Source organism: Mustela nigripes, chromosome 1, assembly GCF_022355385.1.
Source record: "Mustela nigripes isolate SB6536 chromosome 1, MUSNIG.SB6536, whole genome shotgun sequence".
Taxonomy (NCBI): domain Eukaryota; kingdom Metazoa; phylum Chordata; class Mammalia; order Carnivora; family Mustelidae; genus Mustela; species Mustela nigripes.
The window spans coordinates 52,357,229-52,382,154 of record NC_081557.1 but is presented as its reverse complement, the minus strand read 5'-3'; the positions used below and the strand labels follow the sequence as shown (position 1 = coordinate 52,382,154).

Sequence of the window (24,926 nt, the reverse complement as noted above, 5' to 3'; positions counted from 1 at the left end):
TTATTTAATTTATTTAAATGGATTAAACTTCTATTTTGTCAGGCATGGAGCTGGGCATTTTAATCATCTCAGATTCTTAAAACAACTCTGTAATGTAGCTATTGACAGCTCCATTTTATTGTTGAAAAAACCCGAGGCTTAAAAAGAACAGACTTGCCCAAAGTCATAAAGCAGTACGTGGAAGACCTGGTCAAGATTCAAAAGCATCTGGTTCCAAAGTTTGTACTCTGTCTACTACCTTTCCACGCCACCCCCTTCTTCCACCTGGGACCCATCCTCCCAACACCAAGCCTCTCCCAACACACCCACACATACATGCACACATGCATACACACGTACCCCTAGGAAGGGAACTTACCTTTACTTTTGGCCTGTATTTCAGGTAAAGAGTTCTTGTATATAAACTAAAGAGAGGGAAAGCACTTCAGATTAATTTTTAATTCATACAAACTGGCTTACTGAGAAATTTAAGCACAGTGCCTCTGTATACACACAAAGAAAGCAACCCTAGTAGATTCTTTGTTCATTTAGCAACCATTTTTTGAGGAGCTACTCTATGCAGAACACTGGCAAGATGCTAAGGAAGACAGAAATGAATATCCTCGACTGTGACCTCAGGATGTTTGTAGTTTAGTAGGGAGCACTCCACTCACACTCGATGGTTCATGTCACAACTGCCAGTTTCATCTTTGAAGATATATGGTAGCAAGGATTAAAGTAGAGGATTCTTAGAATATTCTGGAAGTGGTTATATCAGCTCTATAAGGATTACAATACAGGTATGAGATAATCAGGAAGGTAAGGAAAGTCTTCCTTACAGTAGCTTTAGAATAAGTAACCTATGAAGATGAGACTGGATTCTAAATCAGTATACATGGCAAGTAAATAACTTGGCTCAAGACTGTTACACAGTTATGAAGTGATGGAGTAAAGCTCCAAGCTCAGATATTTTTACTCCCCAGTACTAACTCTTTGTCTCAAACAAAGATTTGTACAGTACTTAAGTCTGAAAGGACACATATGTTATATTGTTAAATTCTCAAATCATCCCTCTGAAATATTATTTGCATGCTTCACTTGATGAGGTACCCAAAGAATCAAAATTTCCATAACTGAAGCTTGAATATCCAAGCTTCTTTTATTTTAGTTATTTAGGATGAAATATGTCTAAAACATATTCTATCTTCCCTGCCTCCTTAAAAAAAAATCAAAGTAAAACATTTTAACATTAATAGAAAACAAAACAAAATAAAAAAGTCAAAACTCTGCCACCAAATATAATCAAAATGCTTCATTTTTTCCCATATTTACTTTAACCCTTGTCCTGATACAAATTAGTTTTTACACAGGGTTAATAATTACCTACATATGATTTTAGTCTGTTTGTTTCACTTAAAAAGCCAAATAATCCAAATATCTTTCTAAGTTGCTATAAAATTTTCATATAATTTTAAATAGCTGAATAAAAGATATACTATAATTTATTTTATAATTCTACACTATTGTGTAATTTCTTTTTCTTCTATTATTATTGCTGCTTTGCTGATTAAGAAACACTGTAATAAACATAATTGAGTTTACACACACACTTTCACTTTTCTGGGTTATTTCTTTAGGATAAATTTCAAGGAATAAGTTGGGAATATAATAAAATATAAATATTTTATTTTCACAAACACATATAGTATCAAATTTCTTTCCAAATGGGTTACATCAATTTACACTGACAAGTAATGTGTGATCGTATCATTTCCCTGCAACTAAGGAATACAGAAGGTAATTTTAAAATATTATAGAGCTCACTTAATGGATATAAAAAAATATCTCACCGTTTTACTTAAAAAATTTTCTAAGAATGTAATATAATCATTTGGTAAAGATTTGGAAGAGTATAAAGGAAAAAGGTCTTTCTCCTACCTGGTACCTTCAGCACAGAGATAAATGCTGGTACTTACCAGTTAACATAAATCCTTACAAAGATAATTAGGTATTTATGAGCAAATATGTATATTTTAGCCCTGTCTTTTTCACAAAAATGGATATCCTACTGTTTTAGAAAGCATTTTGATTACCAATTAGATGATCAGTTTTCTGTTTGCTTATTTACACCCAATATTTCAACCCCTTCCCCCCCCCATCATCATCTGGAGGCTTGGCCTTCTCCTCTCCTTTATTTTTTTAATTTAAAAATAGTTTCAAATTTACAGGAAAGTTTTAAGATTGGTATGAAGAATTTCTGTACCCCGTCTCCTAGATGCCAAATTGTTATCATTTAACCACATTTGTTTTTACACACACACACACACACACACACACACACACGTATGTCCAAGTGTATATATATCCTATGGAGTCTTTGAATGACATGATACCCACCGCTTCTAAATATTCTAATATGTATTACCACATAACAAGGACAGTGTCCTAAATTATTATAATACAACCCTTCCGCTCAGGAAATTAATACAATACTAACACCCAACTCAAAACTTCATTCTAATTTTGTTGACTGTCCCAGTAATTTCTTTTTCCTTTCTGATCCAGTTTGCTATCTAGAATCATGCATTGCATTTAGTTTTCATATCTTAATTTGTTTTTTTTTTAACTAGAGCAGTTCTTCAGTATTTCCTTGTCTCATGAACTTGATAGTTTTAAAAAGTATAAGACTCTGATTCTGTAGAAGGATCTTCAACATAGAACCATCAATATTTCCTCATAACCAGACCTAGGCCATGCATTTTCGGCAGAAATACTACAGAAATTATGCTGAGCTCATTTCAGTGCACTTTATCAGGAGACATACCATAATGACATGCTCTGTCATGGACAGTCTTAACCTTAAATGCACAGTCAAGTTGGTTGCTGCCAGTTTTTTTTCACTATAAAGTCACCATTTCCCCCCTGTATTGGTCTTTCATGGAGAGATATTCTAAATTACACCAATATGTGTTCCTCATCATATTCCCACCTATCAGCCAGAGCATCCACTGATACATAATACATATCAACTATCCCTAAGATGGCTGCCAAATGGTAATCATTTGTGTCCATTATTCCTTCTACATTTGTTAGTTGGCATTCTTTTATAAGGAATACTTCCCTTCTCATTTATTTATATTAGTATGCACTCATAGAGTCTCATTTTATTCAATAGGTTTTAACTTGAAACTCTTTGCTATTTAATTTTGATATTCACACTATCTCAGGTTTATAAGGCCAAAGCTTGCCTTTCAGGCTTCACAGGGTTTCATAGAGCTAGGCAATACATGTATGTATTAGCATATATATACACACATGTATTTTTAATTCATACAACACACACACATTTAACTTCTTCCATATCTGTGTATATATTTATGTTTGTGTCACACACTCATGAGTTCATAATAATACTTTTTAAAAAAGATTTTTATTTATTTATTTGCAAGAAGAGCAAGCAGTGGGGAGGAGTGAAGAGAGAGGGACAAGCAGATGCCCCACTCAGCAGGGAATCCGATGTGTGGCTCAATCCCAGTACCCTGAGATCATGACCTGAGTTGAAGCCAGACACTTAACTGACTGAGCCACCCAGGTGTCCCTAATAATTTAAATTCCAATCTAAACCTCTCAAGATTCTGTCTAGCTTTCCCTCTTTCCATATTTGTAAATCCCTTCTGAGACAGTGGAAAAATCAGGCTTTTATGATCCACAATATATTTACTTATTGTTTAATCAATGAATTTAGTAGTTCAGTGTAACCCATTTCCTAACTCCAGCCACCTCCTCCACGCACCCGGCCATATCCCTTCACCTCATCACTGTTTCCTTGCAGGGCACAGCAGCCACTCCCCCCCCCCCCCCCCCCACCAGATCTTCTTAGAGCTCAGCATGCTACTACCACTGGCCTCCTTTCCTCATTCCTCAGACACTGAATGCTGCCACCTCGGCACAGCACTTCTTCCCACCATTATCCCGCTTCTCTAAAGGGTTTCCATACCAGGAGAAGAGAAGAGAAGGAGAAAATGACAGGGAGATGGAAAGGGGAAGGTGAAAACGGGAAAGGGAAAGTGGGAACGCTAACCTTTTTTTTTTTTTAAAGATTTCATTTATTTATTTGACAGAGAGAGAGAGAGTTCACAAGTAGGCAAAAGGGGGAAGTAGGCTCCCCGCTGAGCGGAGAGCCCGACGCGGGGCTCCATCACAGGACCCCGAGATTTTAGCCCAACCCACTGAGCCACCCAGGTGCCCTGAACCCTAACCTTTTAAAATAGCATATAATGAGTATACTTTCACTTCTTATCTATATAGAAATTTACTACTGTATTGTACTATACTGCAGTAATGGCCTTGGGACTTCTTGGGCAGTGTTAAAGTGCTAAGTTTGTAACTGTCAGCCTCATTCTTATTTCTCCTTTTCTAAAATTTTTCAATTTCCTCAAACATTTCCTATCCCTTCCCTTTTAAATTAGCTATTTCTAAAGTGCTATGGGCTGAGAATCCAAATAATCAATATAGTAATAACAGGTTGCATAAAGTAAAATAAATATACTTACAGTTCAGAGTTAAAGAGCTCTTCCATGATTAATAACCTTGAGCTCTTCACCGCATGAATGCAATGATGCTTATTTAGCTGCCTCAAAGTCTTTTTTCTGTAATTCTCAGGTAGTTATATTTTAGATAATTCAGGTTGCCTAAATAAGTTATCCCCAGAGAGGTGAGATGCCAATGTTATTTTAAGGAAGTATTTTACAAATTTCAGTTGAGTAAATTTTCATTTTCATATTGGTTCAAAGAAAAATTTTTTCCCCTTCCTAGAAATATTTTAGCTCTCTCAATTCTTGAGAAGAATTTGAGATTAAACATATTCTGGCCCCCTTGTAAAGAGATCGATAGGTACACATTCATTCATTAAATCATTTAACAGTATATACAGAGTGCTTACTATCTGATAGGTATTGTTCTAAGCATTTGAGAATAGCAGTGAATAAGATAAAGTCCCTTACCTCAAGGAACTTTAAGTCTAGCTGGTGGGGACAAACAATAAATATATTAATATTGTTTATAAACAATGTTGTTTATAAACTGTTTATAAATGCTTTGAAGAAAAATAAGGCCTGGTAAGGGGAGAATGATATGGAGACATTATTTGAATAGTGTGATCAGAGAGAACTCTGATTTCATTTTTGTTATAAATGATTGACTTCCAACAGACTCTTGAGCAAGGGAAGAGAAGTGGCAACCAACTTATTTCAGGGAAAGAGACAAATTAAGCTGGGGACTTCTAACACTCATGCTTTCCCAGCCTGCTACTTATGGGATCTGGCTGCTTTTCTCCCTCTAAATTTATTCTCTATAAATAAAGATATGTTGATAAATAAGAAACGGAAATGTTTACATCCTACTTGCTCTAAAAAGGAGATGAATGACTACTTAAAATGTAAATCATGTGTCAGAGGTCAGTAAGTACAACCATCTCGCTATAAGGATGAGAAAACTAGGGACATCTGGGTGGCTCAGTCAGTTAAGCCTCTGCCTTCGGCTCCGGTCATGATTCCAGGTTCCTGGGAAAGAGTCCCATATCAGGCTTCTGCTCAGCAGGGAGCCTGCCTGCTTCTCCCTCTCTCTCTGCTGCCACTCCCACTGCTTGCTCAGTCTCTCTCTCTCTGACAAATAAATAAAGTCTTAAAAAAAAAAAAAAAAAAGGATGAGAAAACTAACGAAGCTTCAGAGAGGGGAAAGGACTTGTTTAAGGTCACCCAGGTGCAGAGGCAAAGCTAGAATATAAGTTCCTGATTTTTGTCCCTGACATTTTATATTTATACCATCCTATTTGAAGAGTAAAGGAAAAAACACTTCAATACTATGCTAAAAAAAAAAAAAAAAGTCTCTATTTCCTACCTGAAAAGGATGTGAAGATAAGAACCAAGGCCAGTTAAAATATGCCACCATGCATGAAACTGTGTGGCAACACCTATGATAGGTGGCACCTTCTTTCGAAAGTTCCTGTGTAAAGAGGGGGGAAAATCACCATTATTACTATTTTTTAAATATTTAGCAACTATTGCTGACAGCCTTTGAGCATTTTGAAATGTTATTCTCACATATGGCAATTATTTAATTTTCTTAAGTCTGCTGTAGTCTGCATATTGTTTTCCAAAGTATATTTTGAGGAACAGTGATTCTACCAGAGTTCCATGAAGAAATGATTATGTGTTCAAAAAAACCCACAGACAGTAGTATATAGTTTATTGCCCTCCTGGAGACTGCAATGTCTATTAATAGAATGAAGGCTTTGAGAAGTCCTATCAGAACTACACAAGAGTTTTTTTGTTTGTTTGTTTGTTTTTTAGGTAATGTACTAATGGACAGAGCCCTTTCTTCAAATAATATATTACTAACAATTCCTGAAACAAGTGTTTCCTGGAACACAATCTGGGAAACACTGGTCTACGTAGCTATTCACTCAAGAAGTCAGATACATGCTTTTCCCTGCCCTACACACAACCTCCATCTTGATGAGCACCTTACAGTCTATAAAGTACTTTTGGTAAATATTATTTCACTTCATAGTGAGTCTTTGAAGTGGCTATTATTAGCTTTGCTTTACAGATGAAGAACCTAAAATTCAGAGACCAAGTTGCCCAAGTCACTCAGCCAAGTGGCATAGCTGAGTCTCAAATTCTACATCTTTTGATTAAAGTGTGTACCATATTAATTTCTCATTTACTAGAAGGAAGGAAAACAATCAATTTAAAACTACTTCTCTAGATATCTCATGAATTTTTGAGACAACTACCATCTCTAAGAACCTTCTTCATTTCTTAGTGGCTTTTAACCCAGAAGATGATGACTTATCTTGGCAGCGTAAGTGCTCTCTCTAATGGGGCTTCTGATGAGTAATACAGATTCAGAATCACTCATTCAGAACTTAGTTTTCTAAGCAAGGTATATTACTAGTTTGTTTGTACATTTAAAATATATATTTACTTATTTAATTTTTTATTATGGGAAATTTCAAACATGTGCAAAAGTGAGCAAAATTATAGTGTATCCATTATCCAGGTTCAACAATTTAAATAACTTAACCAACTATTGAGACTCACATCCACTTCTCCCCTTCCATATTTTGAAGCAAATCCTAGATACTGTATCATTTTAATTCTAAATATTTCAGTATGAGTCTCTAAAGATTAAAAGCTCTTTATAGTGTGCCTGGGTGGTGCAGATGGTTGACTCTTGGTTTCTGCTCAGGTCACGATCTCGGGGTCACGAGATCAAGCCCCAAGTAGGGCTTCACACTCAGCATGGTGTCTGCTTGTGATTCTCTCTACCTGTCCCTCTATCCCACTTGTGTTTGCTTTAATAAATAAATAAATAAACTTTAAAAAAAAACAGCTATTTAAAACATAACAGTAATACCATTTTCACATATAAAATATTAACAATAATCTCTTAATATCATGAAATATTCAATTGCTGATTAAAGTTCCAATTGTCTCATGAGTTTAAAATTTTGTTTTGCAGTTGTTTTGCTTGAATCAAAATTTTAAAAAAATGAACATTGCATTTGGTTGATACACCCTATCTCTTAAGTCTCATATACTTTTAAATATTTTCTTTCCTCTTTTTCTTTCTTCCTTCCTCCCTTCCAGACAGAGTGCGAATGTACACAAGCACACCTGTAGGGGTAGGGGCAGAGGGAGAGAGAGAATCCCAGACTCCATGCTGAGCACAGAGGCTGACACACAGGGCTCCATCTCTCCACCCTGCCATCACAACCTGAACCAAAATCAAGAGTTGGATACTTAACTGAATGAGCCACTCAGGCGCTTAAGTCTCTTTTAATCTGTATGTTCCTCTTTTTTTTACCCCCTCTGCAATTTATGCCGAAGAGAACACGTCATTTAGATTTCTCACAGTCTGAATTTTGCTGATTGCCTCTCTCTGGTGCTTTTCAATTTATGTGTTTATGCAAAACTTTAGGCACAAAATTTTGAGTTGGAAGGACCCATTCGCTTAACCTGTTGAACATGTTCATTTCATGGAAACTGAGGTACAGAAAGATATTTATCTTGGTGACAGACTAAGCCCAGAGACCCAAAATTCAAACTCTAATCAATACATAATTGCTGACAAAGTGGTAAAGAGAACACTTGCCTTTCTTAGAAAATAACATTAAGTATATTAAAGTACAAAATTATATACATGAATCTTATATGCTTCTTACAAATCCTTAGTATTTTTTCAACACAGCAGATTAGACAGATTTCAGAGGCCTAATTAACATCTGGTCAACTCTATAATTCTGTGATATATACACACAAAAATCCCTATAGATATTATGAAATAGTCTTAGGTCCAAATTTTTAGGTTAATTAAACAAGTATTCTCAGAATTTAACTTAACAATGGCAAAAATTCATTTCATGGCACTAGTAATTCTATATGCTTATGAAATTTTCTGCTTAATAAATTGCTTCCAAAAATGTATCTTACCTCAGTGAATCACAAAAGATGTTATCTATGTTCCATAATAGAAACCCCATTAAAAATATGCCCAAGGATGTATAACCCAGTCCTCTGAGCCATGGATAAACCCTGTGGGAAAAAAAAAAAGAACAGCAAACTGAAATTTTGTTAAGTCACGTCATGTTCAGAGCTTGAAGCCACTGCTTTCAGGAAAAGGAAAGGTTTCCATTAGTATTAAATGCAAACCTATCTATTAAATTCTCTTAATACATTTGCCTATTACATTTAGCCATTAAAAATGAGAGAGAATATGCCATTAAGACTTTGCTAAGTGTTTCAAGAAAGTAATCTGAAGGCCCCCAATAACTTTTTCAGTTCCCTGGAAGAAGTAGGTCGTGCTGCAACAGAATTAACATTGACTGAGTCACCTGCTCTGCGTCAGGCAGGCACCACAGTCAATTAGATACACAGGTAAATGAATAAAATCTTCAAATAAACCCTGTGAGGCAAGTATTAGTTTTTTCACTTCACCAATAAGAAAACTGAAGCTTAGTGAGTTACCCAAAATAAGAACAGTAGCTTATATATTTTTATAGCTTCAATGATGTATCACTGACTTACAATTTAACTGACTATATTTCAAGTGTACATTTGATCAGTACACTTGTATACATCCATGAAACACTACAATCAAGATACTAAACATATCCATCATCTCCAAAAGCTAGTTAGAACATTATATAAATGGAATAACACAATACATCCTCTTCATTGTATGGCTTCTTTCACTTGGCATAATTATTTTAAAACTCATCCATGTTGTTATGTGTATCAAGACTTCATTTCCTTTAATCACTGAGTGGTATTCCATTGTGTGGATATACCACAATTTGTGTATCTGTCCAAATGTTGGGGGACACTAATGTTGTTTCCATTTTTTTCTATAACAAATAAAACAGCTATGAAAACTGATAGCTAAGTTTTTGTATGAATGTTTGCTTTCATTTCTATTGGGTAAAAAGGTGAAGAATAGTTGAATTGCACAGCAGGTGAATGTCAAACTTATTAAGACACTGTTAATCTGTTTTCCTAAGTGACTGTATCATTTTACATTTCCACCAGCAGTGTATGAGTTTTTTGTTCTATATCCCCACCAACACTTCATATAACATGGGTAGATTTTTTCATTTTACTTGTTCCTTGGAGATGTCAGTGGTATCTTAACATTGTTTTAATTTGCATTTCCTCAATGATGTTATGGAACATCTTCTTGTTCCCTATTTGCCATCCACGTTAATCTTCTTTGTTACTGTTTGTTGAATCTTTGCCTATTTTAAAAAATTGTTTGCCTTCTTATTGAGTTGTAAGAATTCTTTATATATTCTAAACTTTAAGTCCTTTGTTGGATATATATTTTGTAATTTTTTCAAATCTGTGATTTGTTTTTCACTTTTTTAATGTCTCTTGAAGAAAAAAAATAATTGTTATTTTGGTAAAGTTCAATTTATCAATTTTTTTTCACTATAGTTTGTATTTTTTGTATCCTATTTAATAACCTCACTTAACTAAAGTCTGTCTGCAAAGACTTCTATAATTTCTTCTAGAAGTTTTATAATTTTAGCTTTTACATTTAGGGATATGATTCAATTCTAGTAATTTTTGTAATGGCATTAACTTTTGCAATGGCAGGAGTTTAAGTTCATTTTTAAAATAAGAATATCCAGTTGTTTTAGGACAATTTATTGAAAAGATTATCTTTTCCTCCACAGAATTACCTTTGAATGTTTACTTAACATCAGGTCAATACAGATGAATAGTCTACTTGAGGATGTTTTACTGATCTATATTTCATTTTTACCACCAATACCACATTGTCTTGATCAGTGTACCACAGACTAAATTAAGGAGTGTTAAGTCATCTAACTTTGTCATTTTTTTTTTTTTAAGATTTTATTTATTCATTTGAGAGAGAGCGCACGTGAGAGCGTGAAGATAGGAAGGAGCAAGAGAAGCAGACTCCCCACTTAGCAGGGAGCCTGATCCCAGGACCCTGGGACCGTAACCTGAGCCGAAGGCAGAGGCCTAACCAATGGTGCCACCAGGCGCCCATGTCACATATATATATATTTTAACTGCTTTAGTTCTTCTAGATCCTTTTTATTCCCTTATAAATTTCAGTATCAGTTTCTCAATTTTTGCCAAAAAGCCTGCAGAGATCTTGATTGTGATTGCAGATCAGTTGGGGAGAACTGACATCTTAACAATATTGAGATTTCTAATCCATGAAAATGGCTCACCTATCTGTTTCTTTAGGTCTTCTTTAATTTCCCTCAGCAAAAAACTGTTTGTTGTAGTTTCCCATATGCAGGTCCTACATACAGTCACTAAATTTTAATCTTTAAACATCTGATGTGTTTTGGTGCTACTGGAAACTGTACTTTTGAAATTTCTCTTTTCAATTATTTGCTGCTAATATACAGAAATATGAATTTTGAATATTCATTTGAATGTTATGACCTTGCTGAATTCCAATTTATTACTCCTAGGAGTTTTTTGTACATGTCCTATGACATTTTCTGTACATGATCACGTGATCTGCAAATACTATTATTGGAAAAGCCTTCAATATTAGTCTTGAAAAGAAGTGGTGATAATACATATTCTTGTTTTATTCATTTTAAAGATAACTTTTTTAAAAAACACTTTGTACTTTTTCTCCTTTTTTTTTAAAAGTATAGTGAACGACAAGAATAGATTTTCTCAATTATTTTCTTATTTTTACCTGTTAGTATTTGTATATAAATGAATGAAAAAGGGTAATTTAAAAACCATCAGGAAAGCACAAACCTGGCTGTGCAGAGGAAAAAGCATTATTGCCACTGTTTAATGAAGGTTCTCACAGAAGATTAGGTTAAGAAAGTCACAGTCTGTCTTCAGCTTTTCAGAGTATATCATAACCCCATTTAGGGGAGGCAAGAATGAGTCCCAGGAAACACAGGGCTCAACAAAGTGAAGGCATCTGGCAGGGTTGCAGTGTGGGCCAGATGCTGAGATGTGACAAAATATGATCAATGGGAGAAGGGTACTCTCTATTTTCTGCTTCTAAGCTTACTTACCAGGGCCAATCTTCAGCTCTCAGCGGTAGTTCAAAGCAAAATTCTTCTGTGGGGTGAAATGAATGTCTTTGGTTATCCAGGCAGCAGGGTACAGAGGAGAGAGCAAGAATTTCATCAGCACATGGTCCCTACAAGCTAAGTACAGATAAGATTCTGGGGACAGACTACCCATTATTATCAGGTATGAGAATGGGTAATACAGAAGGCCCTCAACACACATGGGTGTGGTGTAACATTGCTTTACTCTGAACTACCTTTTTCACTAGTGTATAGCTATCAGCTGAGAAATTCCTTCCCTTCCTCTTCACCCTGAGAATTGCCTTTACCCCTCTCAATGTTGGATTTCCTATGTCTTGTTATCTCATGTCTTCCTCCTTTTCTGTTTATTCTCTCATTATACATCCTTGAGGAGGTTTCCATAATAGTTTACGGGTTATAAGGGTTTGGTTTTTTTTTTTTTTTTTTTTTGAGAACTCAAATATATGAGCTGGTAGTCTGGTTGGCTGCAGGATTCTAAGTTAGAATTCTAGAATTCTAGCTGCCAGTTTTGTTTTGACAAGCCCCAAACCATTCTGATTTCTGATCCTTCATATGTATATCTGCCTTCTAACCCTACAAACTTGTGGAGTCTTCCTTGTCAAGAATTCTGAAACTGGCATGGGTCTATTTCTACCCATTGTATTGAGTAGCCAGTGGCTATTTCAATGTAATAATTCATGTCTTTCAATTGCAGGGTATTTTAAGTAATTTTGGTAATGATTCCTTCCCTTCCATTTTATCTGCACTGTCTTTGCATCTGGCCTAGTAATATTTCTATTGAGTCTCTTCTCCATTTCTTTCTCATCATCCTGATGGCACCCAGGTTTGTGTGTGTGTGTGTGTGTGTGTGTTTGCTTCTGTCTTTTCTGCTGTGAAGCCCACAGACATGAGGAAACACTTCATCACCACTGCTGTTTCTCCACAGCAGTGGTGACGAGTGGGCCTAAGGGTCCTGAGGCCTTGTGCTCTTATTTACTCTGGACCACACCATGGTTAGTGCCTTTCCTGTGGTAGATTCTTATTGGTGGATGGGGGATGATGGACCATAATGCAATCACAATATTTGTTCAGGAGAAGGAATTCCAGTGACTTCTTCAACTGTATCTTTCAAACCATTTGCTTCAGTGATCAGTTTTACCATATTTTTAGTATCTTTGGTGGGGGGAATTCTCTGAATGCTCCTTTTTTTGTCTTGCATCTTACTCTTGATTTCATAGATATTGTGTATTTCTAGAAACATGAATGGATTAATGGTATTTGTTGTTTTGTTATATTTGAAGTTTTCTCTTTCATGCATAAGTTGTTTCTTCTAAGTTGATTCCCCACCCCACCCCCGCAGCCCCTTATTTGTTTTGGCCTCTGTCTTTCATACTGGATGTATTCCTCTTGTCTGGCACTTTCTCCTTACTCTTAAGAATGGGAAACTAAAAAGGTGACCACAAACTCTAAGCATGTGGTTGAGGCCCTAAGAGTAGTAACCTTTACTGTAGGGTTATTTTGCTGGGCCAATTGTTAGGGAACTCCCAAATCAGTATCTTTAGGTCTTTAAAGGCTTCTCATATTCCCTAAAAGAAGATCCTCTCAATTCTCTGCTTAGAGGTTTTTACATTCAACATTCAAAGTGCATAAGGTCACCCAATTTCTCTGATTTCACCATGTTATTGACATGCTCACTGTCTGGCAAAACCCAGTCTAGAGACATTGTTCACCATTACCAGAGAATAAACCTATAGGCTCCTGTAGTTCTTCCATGGTATGGTGTAGGTGAGGGGATGTAAGCATTTAACATCTTCTTAAGGCTTTTAACCAGCCCTCCTTATTTTAGAACCCAATTTCATCTGCTTTTCTAAACTGTCTGTTGGTTAATGCCTGATACTTGATAAAATTATGATGTAAACTGGAGGTTCTTTGTTTAAAATTTGGCTTTCTCGGGTTAGCAGTAATCCATCTGTTTTCCAGCTTTAAGTATTTTATTCAGTCTTCTTGTGGGTTTATGCTTTATTGGATCTTAGTATGGTTTCAGAAGGGAGGAAAATTAGATTGAAGATGTTGATCTTCAATATTATATGTTTTCTTTAATTTCTGCCCTTTCATAGTCCCATTCTTCATTTGTGTGGATTGATTCTATTGATCCTTTTTCTAATTATTTAAGTTGTATGCTTAATTCATTATTCTTCAGTTTCTCTGCTCCTAATGTAAACATCTAAGGCATAAATTTCCGGCTAATAACCAGTACTTTGTAGTACTTGATCTGTGGCACTTTCACTGTGATTACTGTATAAGTATTATTTCTACTGCATTTTTTTGACTTTTATTTACAAGTATGGTTTTAAATTTCCAAATACATGGGCTATTTTGACTAATTCTGTTTTAACTAATTATACTATAGTCAGAGAACATGTTATACTTAAAGTTTGCTGAACCTTGCTTTAAAACTAGTGTCTGAACCATAAGAAACTCTTAACCTCATGAAACAAACTGAGGGTTGCTGAGGGGTGGGGGAGTAAGGTTAGGGTGGCTGGGTTATGGACATTGGGGAGGGTATGTGCTATGGTGAGTGCTGTGAAATATGTAAGCCTCATGATTCACAGACCTATATCCCTGGGGCAAATAATAAATTATATGTTAATAAAAAAATAAAATAAAACTATTGTCTGGTAGATTTAATAACTACTTCATGCATTCTTGAAAACACCAAACTTCTTTAATTTAAATATATTAAATCAATTTGTTATTGTATTATTTAAATTTTGTCCACATCCTGGCTAATATGTTTATTGTGTTAAAATATTTCAGCATGATGCAGCACTGATGCACATCTCTTTGTAATTCTGTCAATTTTTGCTTAAAATTTTCCATAAAAGGTTTAGAATTGCTTTTTTTCCTAATAAATTAAATCTTTTAATAATAATGTAGCAAACACATTTGTTTTAAATAAAGCTTTAATTTTTTTTGTTATTAAAATGGCTAGTCCAACTTTCTTTTAGTCAGTATTTGTGTGGCACATACTGTTTTTATACCCTTTTTGAAAAAAAAAGTACTGTGTATTTATGTGGATTTTCTGAGACTAATCAGGTGGGTTTTTTTTTTTTTTAAGATTTTTAAAAAATTTTATTTATTTGACAGAGAGAGATCACAAGTAGGCAGAAAGGTAGGCAGAGAGAGAGAGAGAGCGCGAAGCAGTCCCCTGCTGAGCAGAGAGCCTGATGCAGAGCTCGAGCCCAGGACCCTGAGATCATGACCTGAGACAAAGGCAGAGGCTTAACTCATTGACCCACCCAGGTGCCCCAAATAGGTGGGTTTTATTATCAAATGTAATAATAATTCTATGAAAATTCAGTATTGTAGTAAGTATTACTTTCTATCTTAAAGTCTTTCAGAGCTTTGGGCAGAGAGCACCTTATGCATGAAATATAAACAACTCTTCTGATCTTAAGTGCCAGCTGTCACCAATTTTCATAAAAAAATGTTTTTTTGTTTGTTTGTTTTGCTACTACAGTTAAATAGCCATCGCTAGTCAGGTGAAGAGAGAATGTCTGGTTCTCCATTCAAGGTATTAAAGTAATGCTAAGTAAATGAAAATAGCAGCCACATAAATCTGCATGACCTATCCAAGCCAAGGATAATAGCAATGTCTTAAAAGAAACGAGCACTCAGTTAATCAAGTCCTGTTTTCCTTTTTGGAGTTAGATAAGGCAGCAGTACTAGCTAGTTACAGTCTAATATGGCACTTTTGTAGCACAAACACAGCGAAACACATAGAGCTAAACACTGACAGCATCAGTACCTGCTCTAGTCACTTTAGTGTTTACTTCTTGGTCTAGCATGCTGACTATAATATTTTTCTAGTATTATAAAATACTTGCTTTTTAATTTTATATATGATTTTATAAAATTTGTATAATTTTAAAATAATTTTTATAAAATACCTACTTTTTAGTATTAGAAAATACTGTGCTTTTAAGTTTTAATCATTTGACAGTTAAGGCATTAGAAACAAAGGTTTAAGGCTATAACTTAATATATACAAGCATTCACTTCAATTAGTATATTGCTATCTAGAATATACTGTTGAAATATTCTCATTTTATGATATTAAAAACTATGGAATTTCTGTGGTGCCTGTGTGGCTCAGTGTTGTTAAGTGTCTGCCTTCACCTCAAGTCATCATCCCAGGGTCCTGGGACTGAGCCCCACATCGGACTCCCTACTTGGTGGGAAGCCTGCTTTTTCCTCTTCCACTCCCCCTGCTTGTGTTCCCTCTCTTGCTACTGTCTTTCTCTCTCTGTCAAATAAATAAATCTTAAAAAAAAAAAAAAACCCATCATTTAAAAACTATGGAATTTCTTTTATTAAAGTCCAAACCTCAGTGATGGGAAAAGTACAGTATAAAATAATACATATGCAGCCACAATGTTCAGTTACAGTTTAAACTAGGAATTACTAACTGCACAAAGCTGCTTCAAATGAAAATGAAATTTCACATTTTGGCTCCTAGTTCATTCCTGTTTGCAATTGGTACCTTCTGAGAAAGGAGATAAAATTCTTAAGCTAAGTATGTTTTGTGTGTGCAACATACTGTGTATTTATATTTTAATCACACTTTTTATGAATAACACATAGCTGGATTTCTTTTCCATGCTTGAGAGTCTTTGTTTTTTAATTGCTTAGCTTTGTCCATTTATATTTACTGTGATTATTAATATATTTTGAATTATTTCTACCCCTTTATTTTCTGCTTTGAATTTGTTCTGATTTCTCTCTGCTTCCCCTTTTACCCTTCTTTTCCCAATTTCTTTTGGATTCAGTTATATAATTCCATTTACTCCCTCATGTTTTTGAAAGTCACTACAAAATCAATTGCTGTTTCTAATGGCTATCAAAAACACACACGTAAAATCTAAAATTAATCACTGTCTGTATCTTCTTCCCAAATAAAAAGGACCTTAGGAACTAACTATGTAACTAAGATTATCCCCTTGTATCTCATATTATTGTCTACTACTTTAGTTTCATTTAAAAAAATCTCAAATTAGATATGAAAAAATCACAATATTTTGTTCAGATAATCCAAAAGAGATATAGATATAGATATCTAGATATCGATATATCTATATCTCAAATTAGATATGAAATAGTCACAATATTTTATTCAGATAATCCAAAAGATATCTAGATATCGATATCTATATCTATCTATCTATCTATATCTATATATCTATATATATAATTTTTTTTTTTTTTGGCACCAGCTAAAGTAGTTCCTAAAAGGAAAGTCTTTTAGTGAGTTATATTGGCAAACTTTTCCCATTTTTGTTGTTTTAAAATGCCTTTATCTTGTCCCTGTTTTTGAAGGATATTTGGGTATACAATTCTAAGTTGATGGTTAATTTCTCTCAGCATTTTGAAGATAATAGTCTACTGTGTTTTGGCTTCCATTGTTGCTGTTGATAAGTCTGTTGTTGACTATTCCCTTGTTAATACATCTTCTGTCTCTGGATGTATTAAGATTTCTGTCTTTGGATTTCAGCAATTTCAGTATGCTTTTTCTACAGGTAACAATCAGAATTCAGCTGCAAATAATAGCTCTACTTAGAGCAGAAAAGAATTTAACAATCAATTCCAACCAAAATGATGACTGAGCAAGTATTAGGCTCTCTAGAAATGACTCATGAACACTACCACAGAATTATCTTGCCAAAGGAACTTTCTTCTTTTTCATATTAGGAAGCTGGAGAATTGGGAAACCTCTGGACCACTGCTGCACCCAGCATCATATGATAACCTTAGCTATAATTCATATATCAGGAAGCTATCATCACACTTGTTTCCAGAGCCATGATGCACACCTAGATTCATACTAGTAAATGGATGCTTTACATACTACCATTTATCTCCCCTAGTTAACTTGGTTCTGAATTCAATCTTATGTGAATACATGTGATTGGCAGAAACCTGAATGTATCTGGAAACTTACCAGCAAAAGAAATAAGGGAAATACAGCTTTTAGTTTCTAGCATCTACATTATATGTACTATCTCTTTGAATATCTATTCTGTCCCAATTTTTGCTGTTCTTTTTTTTTTTTTTTAAGATTTTATTTATTTGGCAGACAGAGATCACAATTAGGCAGACAGGCAGGCAGAGAGAGAGGAAGGGAAGCAGGCTTCCTGCTGAGCAGAGAGCCCGATGCGGGGCTTGATCCCAGGACCTTGAGCAGAAGGCAGGGGCTTTAACCCACTGAGCCACCCAGGGGCCCCTCAGGTTTTGCTATTCTTTCCCTTGGACCCACGATAAGGACTGTTATTTCCCTGTAATGCTTTTTGGCTTATTTCTTTAGACTTGCCTTCCAATTTAATTAATTCTCTCTTCATCTGTGTCTAATTTAATTTTTGGCTTATCCATTGGACTTTTAAAATTTCAATATATATTTTTAATGTTGGAAGTTCTTTGATTCTTTTTCAAATCTGGAATTTCACTTTTGATAATCTCATGTTCCTTTTCATTTTATCTTTCATTTTACTAAATATTTTCTAAATAGTTATTTTATATTTCAGTATCTGATTTGGGGGGAGTTCATTTCTAACTGATTTGTGTTTCTCCTGACTTTTACTTATGGTAGTTTACTTCCTTCTCTGGTTTTGGAATTGATTGTGCACACTTGTTTGATCTCCATCCAATATGCAGAAATCCTATGGGGCTTACATGAAACTGCATTTCTTTAAAGATAATTTGCTTTTGCTTCCCTCAGATATACTGGGGCTCTAGGAATGTTGGATCAGTTTAAGATAATTTTAGACCTTGAAGTTTCCCAGACAATAAAAGTAATCTGTACTTGAATCCAAAATCTATGGGAAGGCAGAACAGTGACTACAAATTCACAGGGGAGTCACTTTTCCTACCTAAAACTGAGGCTAAAAGACAAGGTGTCTTGTAACTGCTCATGATTTCAGAACTCATCTGTCAGTTTAGTTTTCAGTTCCTTCTCCACATTTGATACTTTAGAATTTTCTTTACATTTTTTTTTGAGTTCAGCTATGCATTTAAAAGGATGTTTGTTGTGCTTTATCCACAATTTCTAAATGTTTTGTTACAAAAGAGACTTTCAGATATATCTTGGCATAGTTAAAAAACCACCACCACAACAAAAAATTCCCCAGAAAACAAGTTCTTTCTGATTTTAAAATATCTTTACTGATAACCACTCTTCTGAATTCCAGGAATTACCATGATAACTAAGACTTCAAGAAACACAACATAGATGGACAAGACAGGTAAACAATGAACAATACTAAATGAAATGATCACCAAATGGAGATATAAGAAAGTAGCTGTGGCAAGACAGATAAAAAAAGGTGTTTTATCTCCTAGGACTTCCACTGTTAAACCACTTTTTACAGAACTGTCATTTGTGTTTCTACAAGTATTGGTATCCTATCTTTTGGACTTGATTTAGGGCAAGAACTGTATTTTATGCTTCTTTACCCTTCCCTACGATGCCTAGATTAAAAGCAGAATAGGGGCGCCTGGGTGGCTCAGTGGGTTAAGCCTCTGCCTTTGGCTCAGGTCATGATCTCAAGGTCCTGGGATCGACCCCACATCGGGCTTTCTGCTCGGGGGGGAGCCTGCTCCCCCCCCCCCTTCCTGCCTCTCTGCCTACTTGTGATCTCTCTAATAAATAAATAAAATCTTTTTTAAAAAATTAAATAAAAGCAGAATAAATAAGGGACTTCTGCTTCTGGGAAGATTAAACAGGCACACTTTCCCTTGCTCTTCCCACTAAGTACAATTAAAAATCCTGAATATTATATAAAAACAAACATAAGAAGACTCTGAAAGGTGGAGAGAAGGCGGCCAACTGGCTAGAGACTGTGGGACATAACTTACACTACATTGGTATATTCCGTGTTTTCTTTTTGCCTTATATATTCCAGAGTTGGAAATGAAAATGATAGCAACCCAGAAATGCCACTAGGTACAGACAAAGAAAAACCCCAGCCCAACAAAAGCCTGCTCTCTCTAGCCAAATGACCAGGAAAGAGGCAGCCTAGCAAGACTAAAATTTACATAGTAACTAATATTTTATAGCTACACACTATGATGTTTTGCTACAGAATAGCCTCTAGCCTCACCCCCATCCATGCTGCAAGACTGAGTGGGGAGTCTAGACTGACTTCCTCATCAGACCATAAAAAGGTGGGACTATAACAAAAGATCTGGCATTCGTGTTTTTAGTGTCCCAGAAGGAGAGAAGAAAGGCAGGGCTGAGAAACTTTCAAATTTAGCCAAAAAACTCTTCCCCCCACAACAAAAAGAACACTATAAACCCACAGATTCAAGAAACTGAGCTAACCTCAAACATGTTAACCCAAAAAAACCCACATCAAGACACATCACAGATAACATTTTGAAAACTAAAGACAAGGGGAAATCCTAAAAAAAGTGAGAGAAGCAACACCTCTCCTACCATAGGAAATAAACGATTTGAATGACAGGATCTCTCATCAGAAAACCTGAAGGCCATTAGAAAGTTTTAAAGTTCTGAAAGAGAACTGTCAACCTAGAATTCTGTATCCAGTGAAGAAATCAAGATACATTGTCATATGAAGAAAAACCTAGAGGATATAATGCCAACAGATCAACCCTAAAAAGAATGTCTAAGGAAGTTTTCTAAACAGAAAAGAAATGAGGAGAGAAGGAATCTTAGAATGTTAGAGAGGAAGAAAGAAAAATGGAACAAGTAAAAATATGAGTAAATGTAATACATTTATTTTTCTTTCCCTTTTGAATTTCTAAACTATGTTTATGGTGGGGCAAAAATTATAATACTGTCTGATGTAGTTATAACTGCATATTTTAAGTGGTGCAGGGAAAAGCACTGCTGTAGGTTAAATTTTTCCCCTGAGAAAGGGTATGTTGAAGACCTAAGTCCCAGTATCTCAGAATGTGACCTTATTTGGAATAGGGTCACTGCAGATATAATTAGTTAAAATGAGGTTATACTGGAGTAGAGTGGGCTCCTCGTCCAATATGACTGATGTTCTTACAAGAAAAAAACCCACGCAAATGCACGGAAATACAAGGACAACACCATGGCATGACAAAGGCAGAGATTGAAATTATGTGGATAAAAGTCAAGGAGTGCCAAAGATTGTCAGCAAATCACTAGAAGCTAAGAAGTAAGGATGGATTCCCTCACAGGTTTCAAAGGAATCACGGCCATACTGACACCTTGATTTCTGACTTCTAGCCTCCAGAACTGTGAAACGAAAAATAAACCTATAAATCAATATCCTTCATGATTATAGATGTAAAAATCCTTAACAAAACATTAACAAGTATCATTTGGCAATAAAAAAAATGATTAAGTGGGGTTTATTCAGAATAACAAAGCTGGTTCAGTATTTGAAAATCAATCAATGTATTAACAATAATACTCACAGACTACAGAGAAAATCAGGTGATCAACTGATATTGAAAAAATGATGAAACTGAACTTCCTCAACTTGATAAAGAACATCTACAAAAACCACAGCTAACACTGCACTTAAGTTAATGGTGAAAGACTGAATCCATTTCCCCTAAAACTAAAAACAAGGCTAGGGAATCTACTCTCACCACTCTTACTCAGTATAGTCCTAGAAGTTCTAGATAGGATAATAAGGCAAAAATGGAAATGAAAAGCATATACATTAGAAAGGATGATAAAAACTGGCCCTATTTGTAGCAAATCTCGGGCATCTATAAAAGTCTTCTAGAACTATTTTCAGAAGGTGGCAGAATATGAGATAAACATAAAGAAAACCAACTGTATTTCTATATAATAGCAATGAACATGTGGACACCTAAATTTAAAAATAAAATGCCATTTACAATTGCTCAAGAAATGGAAACTCCAGAGGCACCTGGGTGGCTCAGTGGGTTAAGCCTCTGCCTTCGGCTCGGGTCATGATCTCAGGGTCCTGGGATCGAGCCCTGCAATAGGCTCTCTGCTCAGCAGGAAGCCTGCCTCCTCCTCTCTCTCTGCTTCTCTGCCTACTCTCTGCCTCTCTTGCTTCTGTGATTTCTCCCTGTCAAATAAATAAATAAAACCTTAAAAAAAAAAAGGAAACTCCAAAATGCTGATAAACAAAATCAAAGAACAATCAAAGTAAATGGAAAGACATGTGTTTAAAGACTGGAAGACTCAACACAGTAAAGATGTGAATTCTTCGCAAATTGATATGTAGGTTTAATGTAATTCTTAAAAAAATTCAAACAAAAATTTTAAATATATATTGTAAAATTTTTATGGACAGACAAAAGAACCTAAACACCTAAAAACAATTTTAAAAAGAACTGAGAGGAAACAGTCTACATGATTTGAAGAGTTGTATTATTTATAGCTACAGTAATCAAGAGTGTGTGGCAATGGTGGAGGGACACACAGATTAATGTAACAAAATAAAAAACCCAGAAATAGACCTACATAAATATATATGAATCATTTTTGAGGAAAGAGCAAAAGCGATACAGTAGAGAAATTTCAGGAAGTCTTCTCAACCAGTGGTCCGAGGATAGCTGGACATTCATAAGTTAAAAAAAAAAAAAAAAAAAAAGACCTTGACCTAAGCCTTATAACTTATATGAAAGTTAGCTAAAAATAAATCATGAACTCAAATGTAAAATATAAAACTATACAAAACTTTTAGAAAAAAAAAAAAGAAAAGAACAGGATAAAATCTAGGAATCTAGGGTTAGGGAGAGAGTCCTTATATTTGACACCAAAAGTATGATCCATAAAATGAAAACTGATAAATTAGACTTCATTAAAATTAAAAACTGTTTTGCTCTATTAAAGACTGTGAAGAGTATGAGAAGACAAGGTATAGACTGGGAGAGAAAATATTAGCTACATATTTGATGAAGGAATAGTATCTAAAATATATCAAGAACTCTCAAAACTCAACTGAAAAAAAAAGAAACAATACCATCAGAAATTGGGTAAAGACACAAACAATCATTTCAACAAAGAGGATATACGGATGGCAAATAAACGCATGAAAATATGTTTATCTTTAGACATCAGGGAAATGAAAATTAAAACCACAATGAGAGATTAGTGCATACCTGTAAGAATGGGTAAAGTAAAAAAAATAGTGACAACATGAAATATTGACAAGAATGCAGAGAAAATGGGTTACTCGTATACTGCTGGTGGAAATGTAAAATGGTAACCCAGCTGGAAAACAGTATGGCAGTTCTGAGAAAAACTAAACATATACCATGACATAATTTAGCAATTCCACTCTGGGCATTTATTCCAGAGAAAGGAAAATTTACATTCACACAGAAACCTAAAAACAAATGTTCACAGCAACTTTATTCTTTATAGTCAAAAACTAGAAACAATCCAGATGTCATTTAACAGGTCAAGAGTTAAACTGTAATACATCTATATCATGGTATATTACTAAGCAATAGAAACGGATGGACTACTGACACACTCAACAAATTGTACTCATCTCCAGTAAATTATGCTGAGTGCAAAAAGCCAATCCCATAGGCTATTATATAAACTGTATGATTCCATTTACATAATATCTTTGAAATTAAAAAAATCATATAAATGAAGGATAGATTAGTGAATGCCAGGAGTTAAGAATAGGTGGTGAGATGATGGGATAGGAGAGAAGTGGGTATGGCTACAAAAGGACAACACAGATGCTTGTGGCAATGGAATTGTTCTGCATCTTGACTCTGTCAATGTCAAATCCTGGTTATAATGTTGTACTACAGTTTTGCAAGACATTATCATTGGAGAAAATAGGTAAAGGGTGTAGGGGATCTCTGTTAATACATGTGCTTCTACAATTACCTCAAAATAAAAAGCTCAATTAAAAAAGAAAAAAAGGATAAACCCATAAATCATGTTATTCATTTATTGAGCACATGCTGCATGGCCAGATCCCATGGAAGTTACTCACATTAATATTATTTAATCTTCATAAACTCTATAAAGATTATGACTATCTCCTAAATAATCTTTCTGGAGTTACTAATTCTTTGTGACATTTTTTTCCTAAAATAGTGGTTTATAAGAAGGGTTCTGAGTCACATAGTTTCAGAGAAACAAAAACAATTTTTGTTTTTACTATAGGGATTTTTCAAGGCAATACATTAATGTACATTACAAATACTCAAAAGGAGGCCATCATACAATTTTCCTCAAATTAATGTGGAACTTTTGTTTTTATAGGATGCTAATTAACACCTTGCTTAAAAAACTAGATTTCATTATCTTATACCACAATAAATGTTGGCCTGAAGTTTTCTATCAATATCACTGCTAGAGTTGGGTGTTATTTCAATTTAGGCTATAGATTATTGGTTGAATGTAATCTAATCATACTGTTGATCCAAACCACTTACCATGTAACAATATAAATAGATCGAAGTACTAATGTGAAGACCAACATTCCATACATGACCTGAATAAGAAAAGAAAAATGAAGTTAGTAAAATCATTATTTTTTGGCAAAGGAAGTATATTTTACCTATTAAATTGGTCCTCTCAATAAAATGTAAGTATTTATTATCTTTTGTTACATTTTATTTTTTTTTATTTTTAATTTTTAAAAATTTTAAATAAACATATAATGTATTATTAGCCCCAGAGGTACAGGTCTGTGAATCACCAGGTTTACACACTTCACAGCACTCACCATAGCACATACCCTCCCCAATGTCCATAACCCCACCACCCTCTCTCTACCCCCCTCCCCTGGCCACCCTCCGTTTCTTTTGTGACATTAAGAGTCTCTTATGGTTTGTCTCCCTCCCGATCCCATCTTGTTTCATTTATTCTTTTCCTACCCCCCATACCCCCCATGTTGCATCTCCACTTCCTCATATCAGGGAGATCATATGATTGACTTCATTATCCATTCACCTGTTGATGGACATCTAGGTTCTTTCCATAGTTTGGCTACTGTGGACGTTGCTGTTATAAACATTCAGGTGCACATGCCTCTTCGGATAACTACGTTTGTATCGTTAGGGTAAATACCTAGTAGTGCAATTGCTGGGTCGTAAGGTAGCTCTATTCTCAGCTTTTTGAGGAACCTCCATGCTGTTTCCCAGAGTGGTTGCACCATCTTGCATTCCCACCAATAGTGTAGGAGGGTTCCCCTTTCTCCGCATGCTTGCCAGCATCGGTCATTTCCTGTCTTGTTAATTTTAGCCATTCTGACTGGTGTGAGGTGGTAATTCGTTGTAGTTTTGATTAGTATTTCCCTGATGCTGAGTGATGTGGAGCACTTTTTCATGTGTCTGTTGGCCATCT

General features: G+C 35.0%; 1 protein-coding gene across 1 annotated transcript in view; it reads right to left on the bottom strand.

Moving 5' to 3' along the window:
• The window catches only part of ACER3 (alkaline ceramidase 3), a 175,761-nt gene that overhangs the window by 6,554 nt on the left and 144,281 nt on the right, over window positions 1-24,926 (bottom strand). The window contains exons 7-10 of the mRNA XM_059411426.1: window positions 24,014-24,072; window positions 8,475-8,576; window positions 5,878-5,982; window positions 359-404 (exon numbers count right to left, since the gene is read on the bottom strand). Of these exons, the coding sequence (XP_059267409.1) occupies window positions 359-404; window positions 5,878-5,982; window positions 8,475-8,576; window positions 24,014-24,072 (312 nt within the window). The remainder of the gene's footprint in view (window positions 1-358; window positions 405-5,877; window positions 5,983-8,474; window positions 8,577-24,013; window positions 24,073-24,926) is intronic.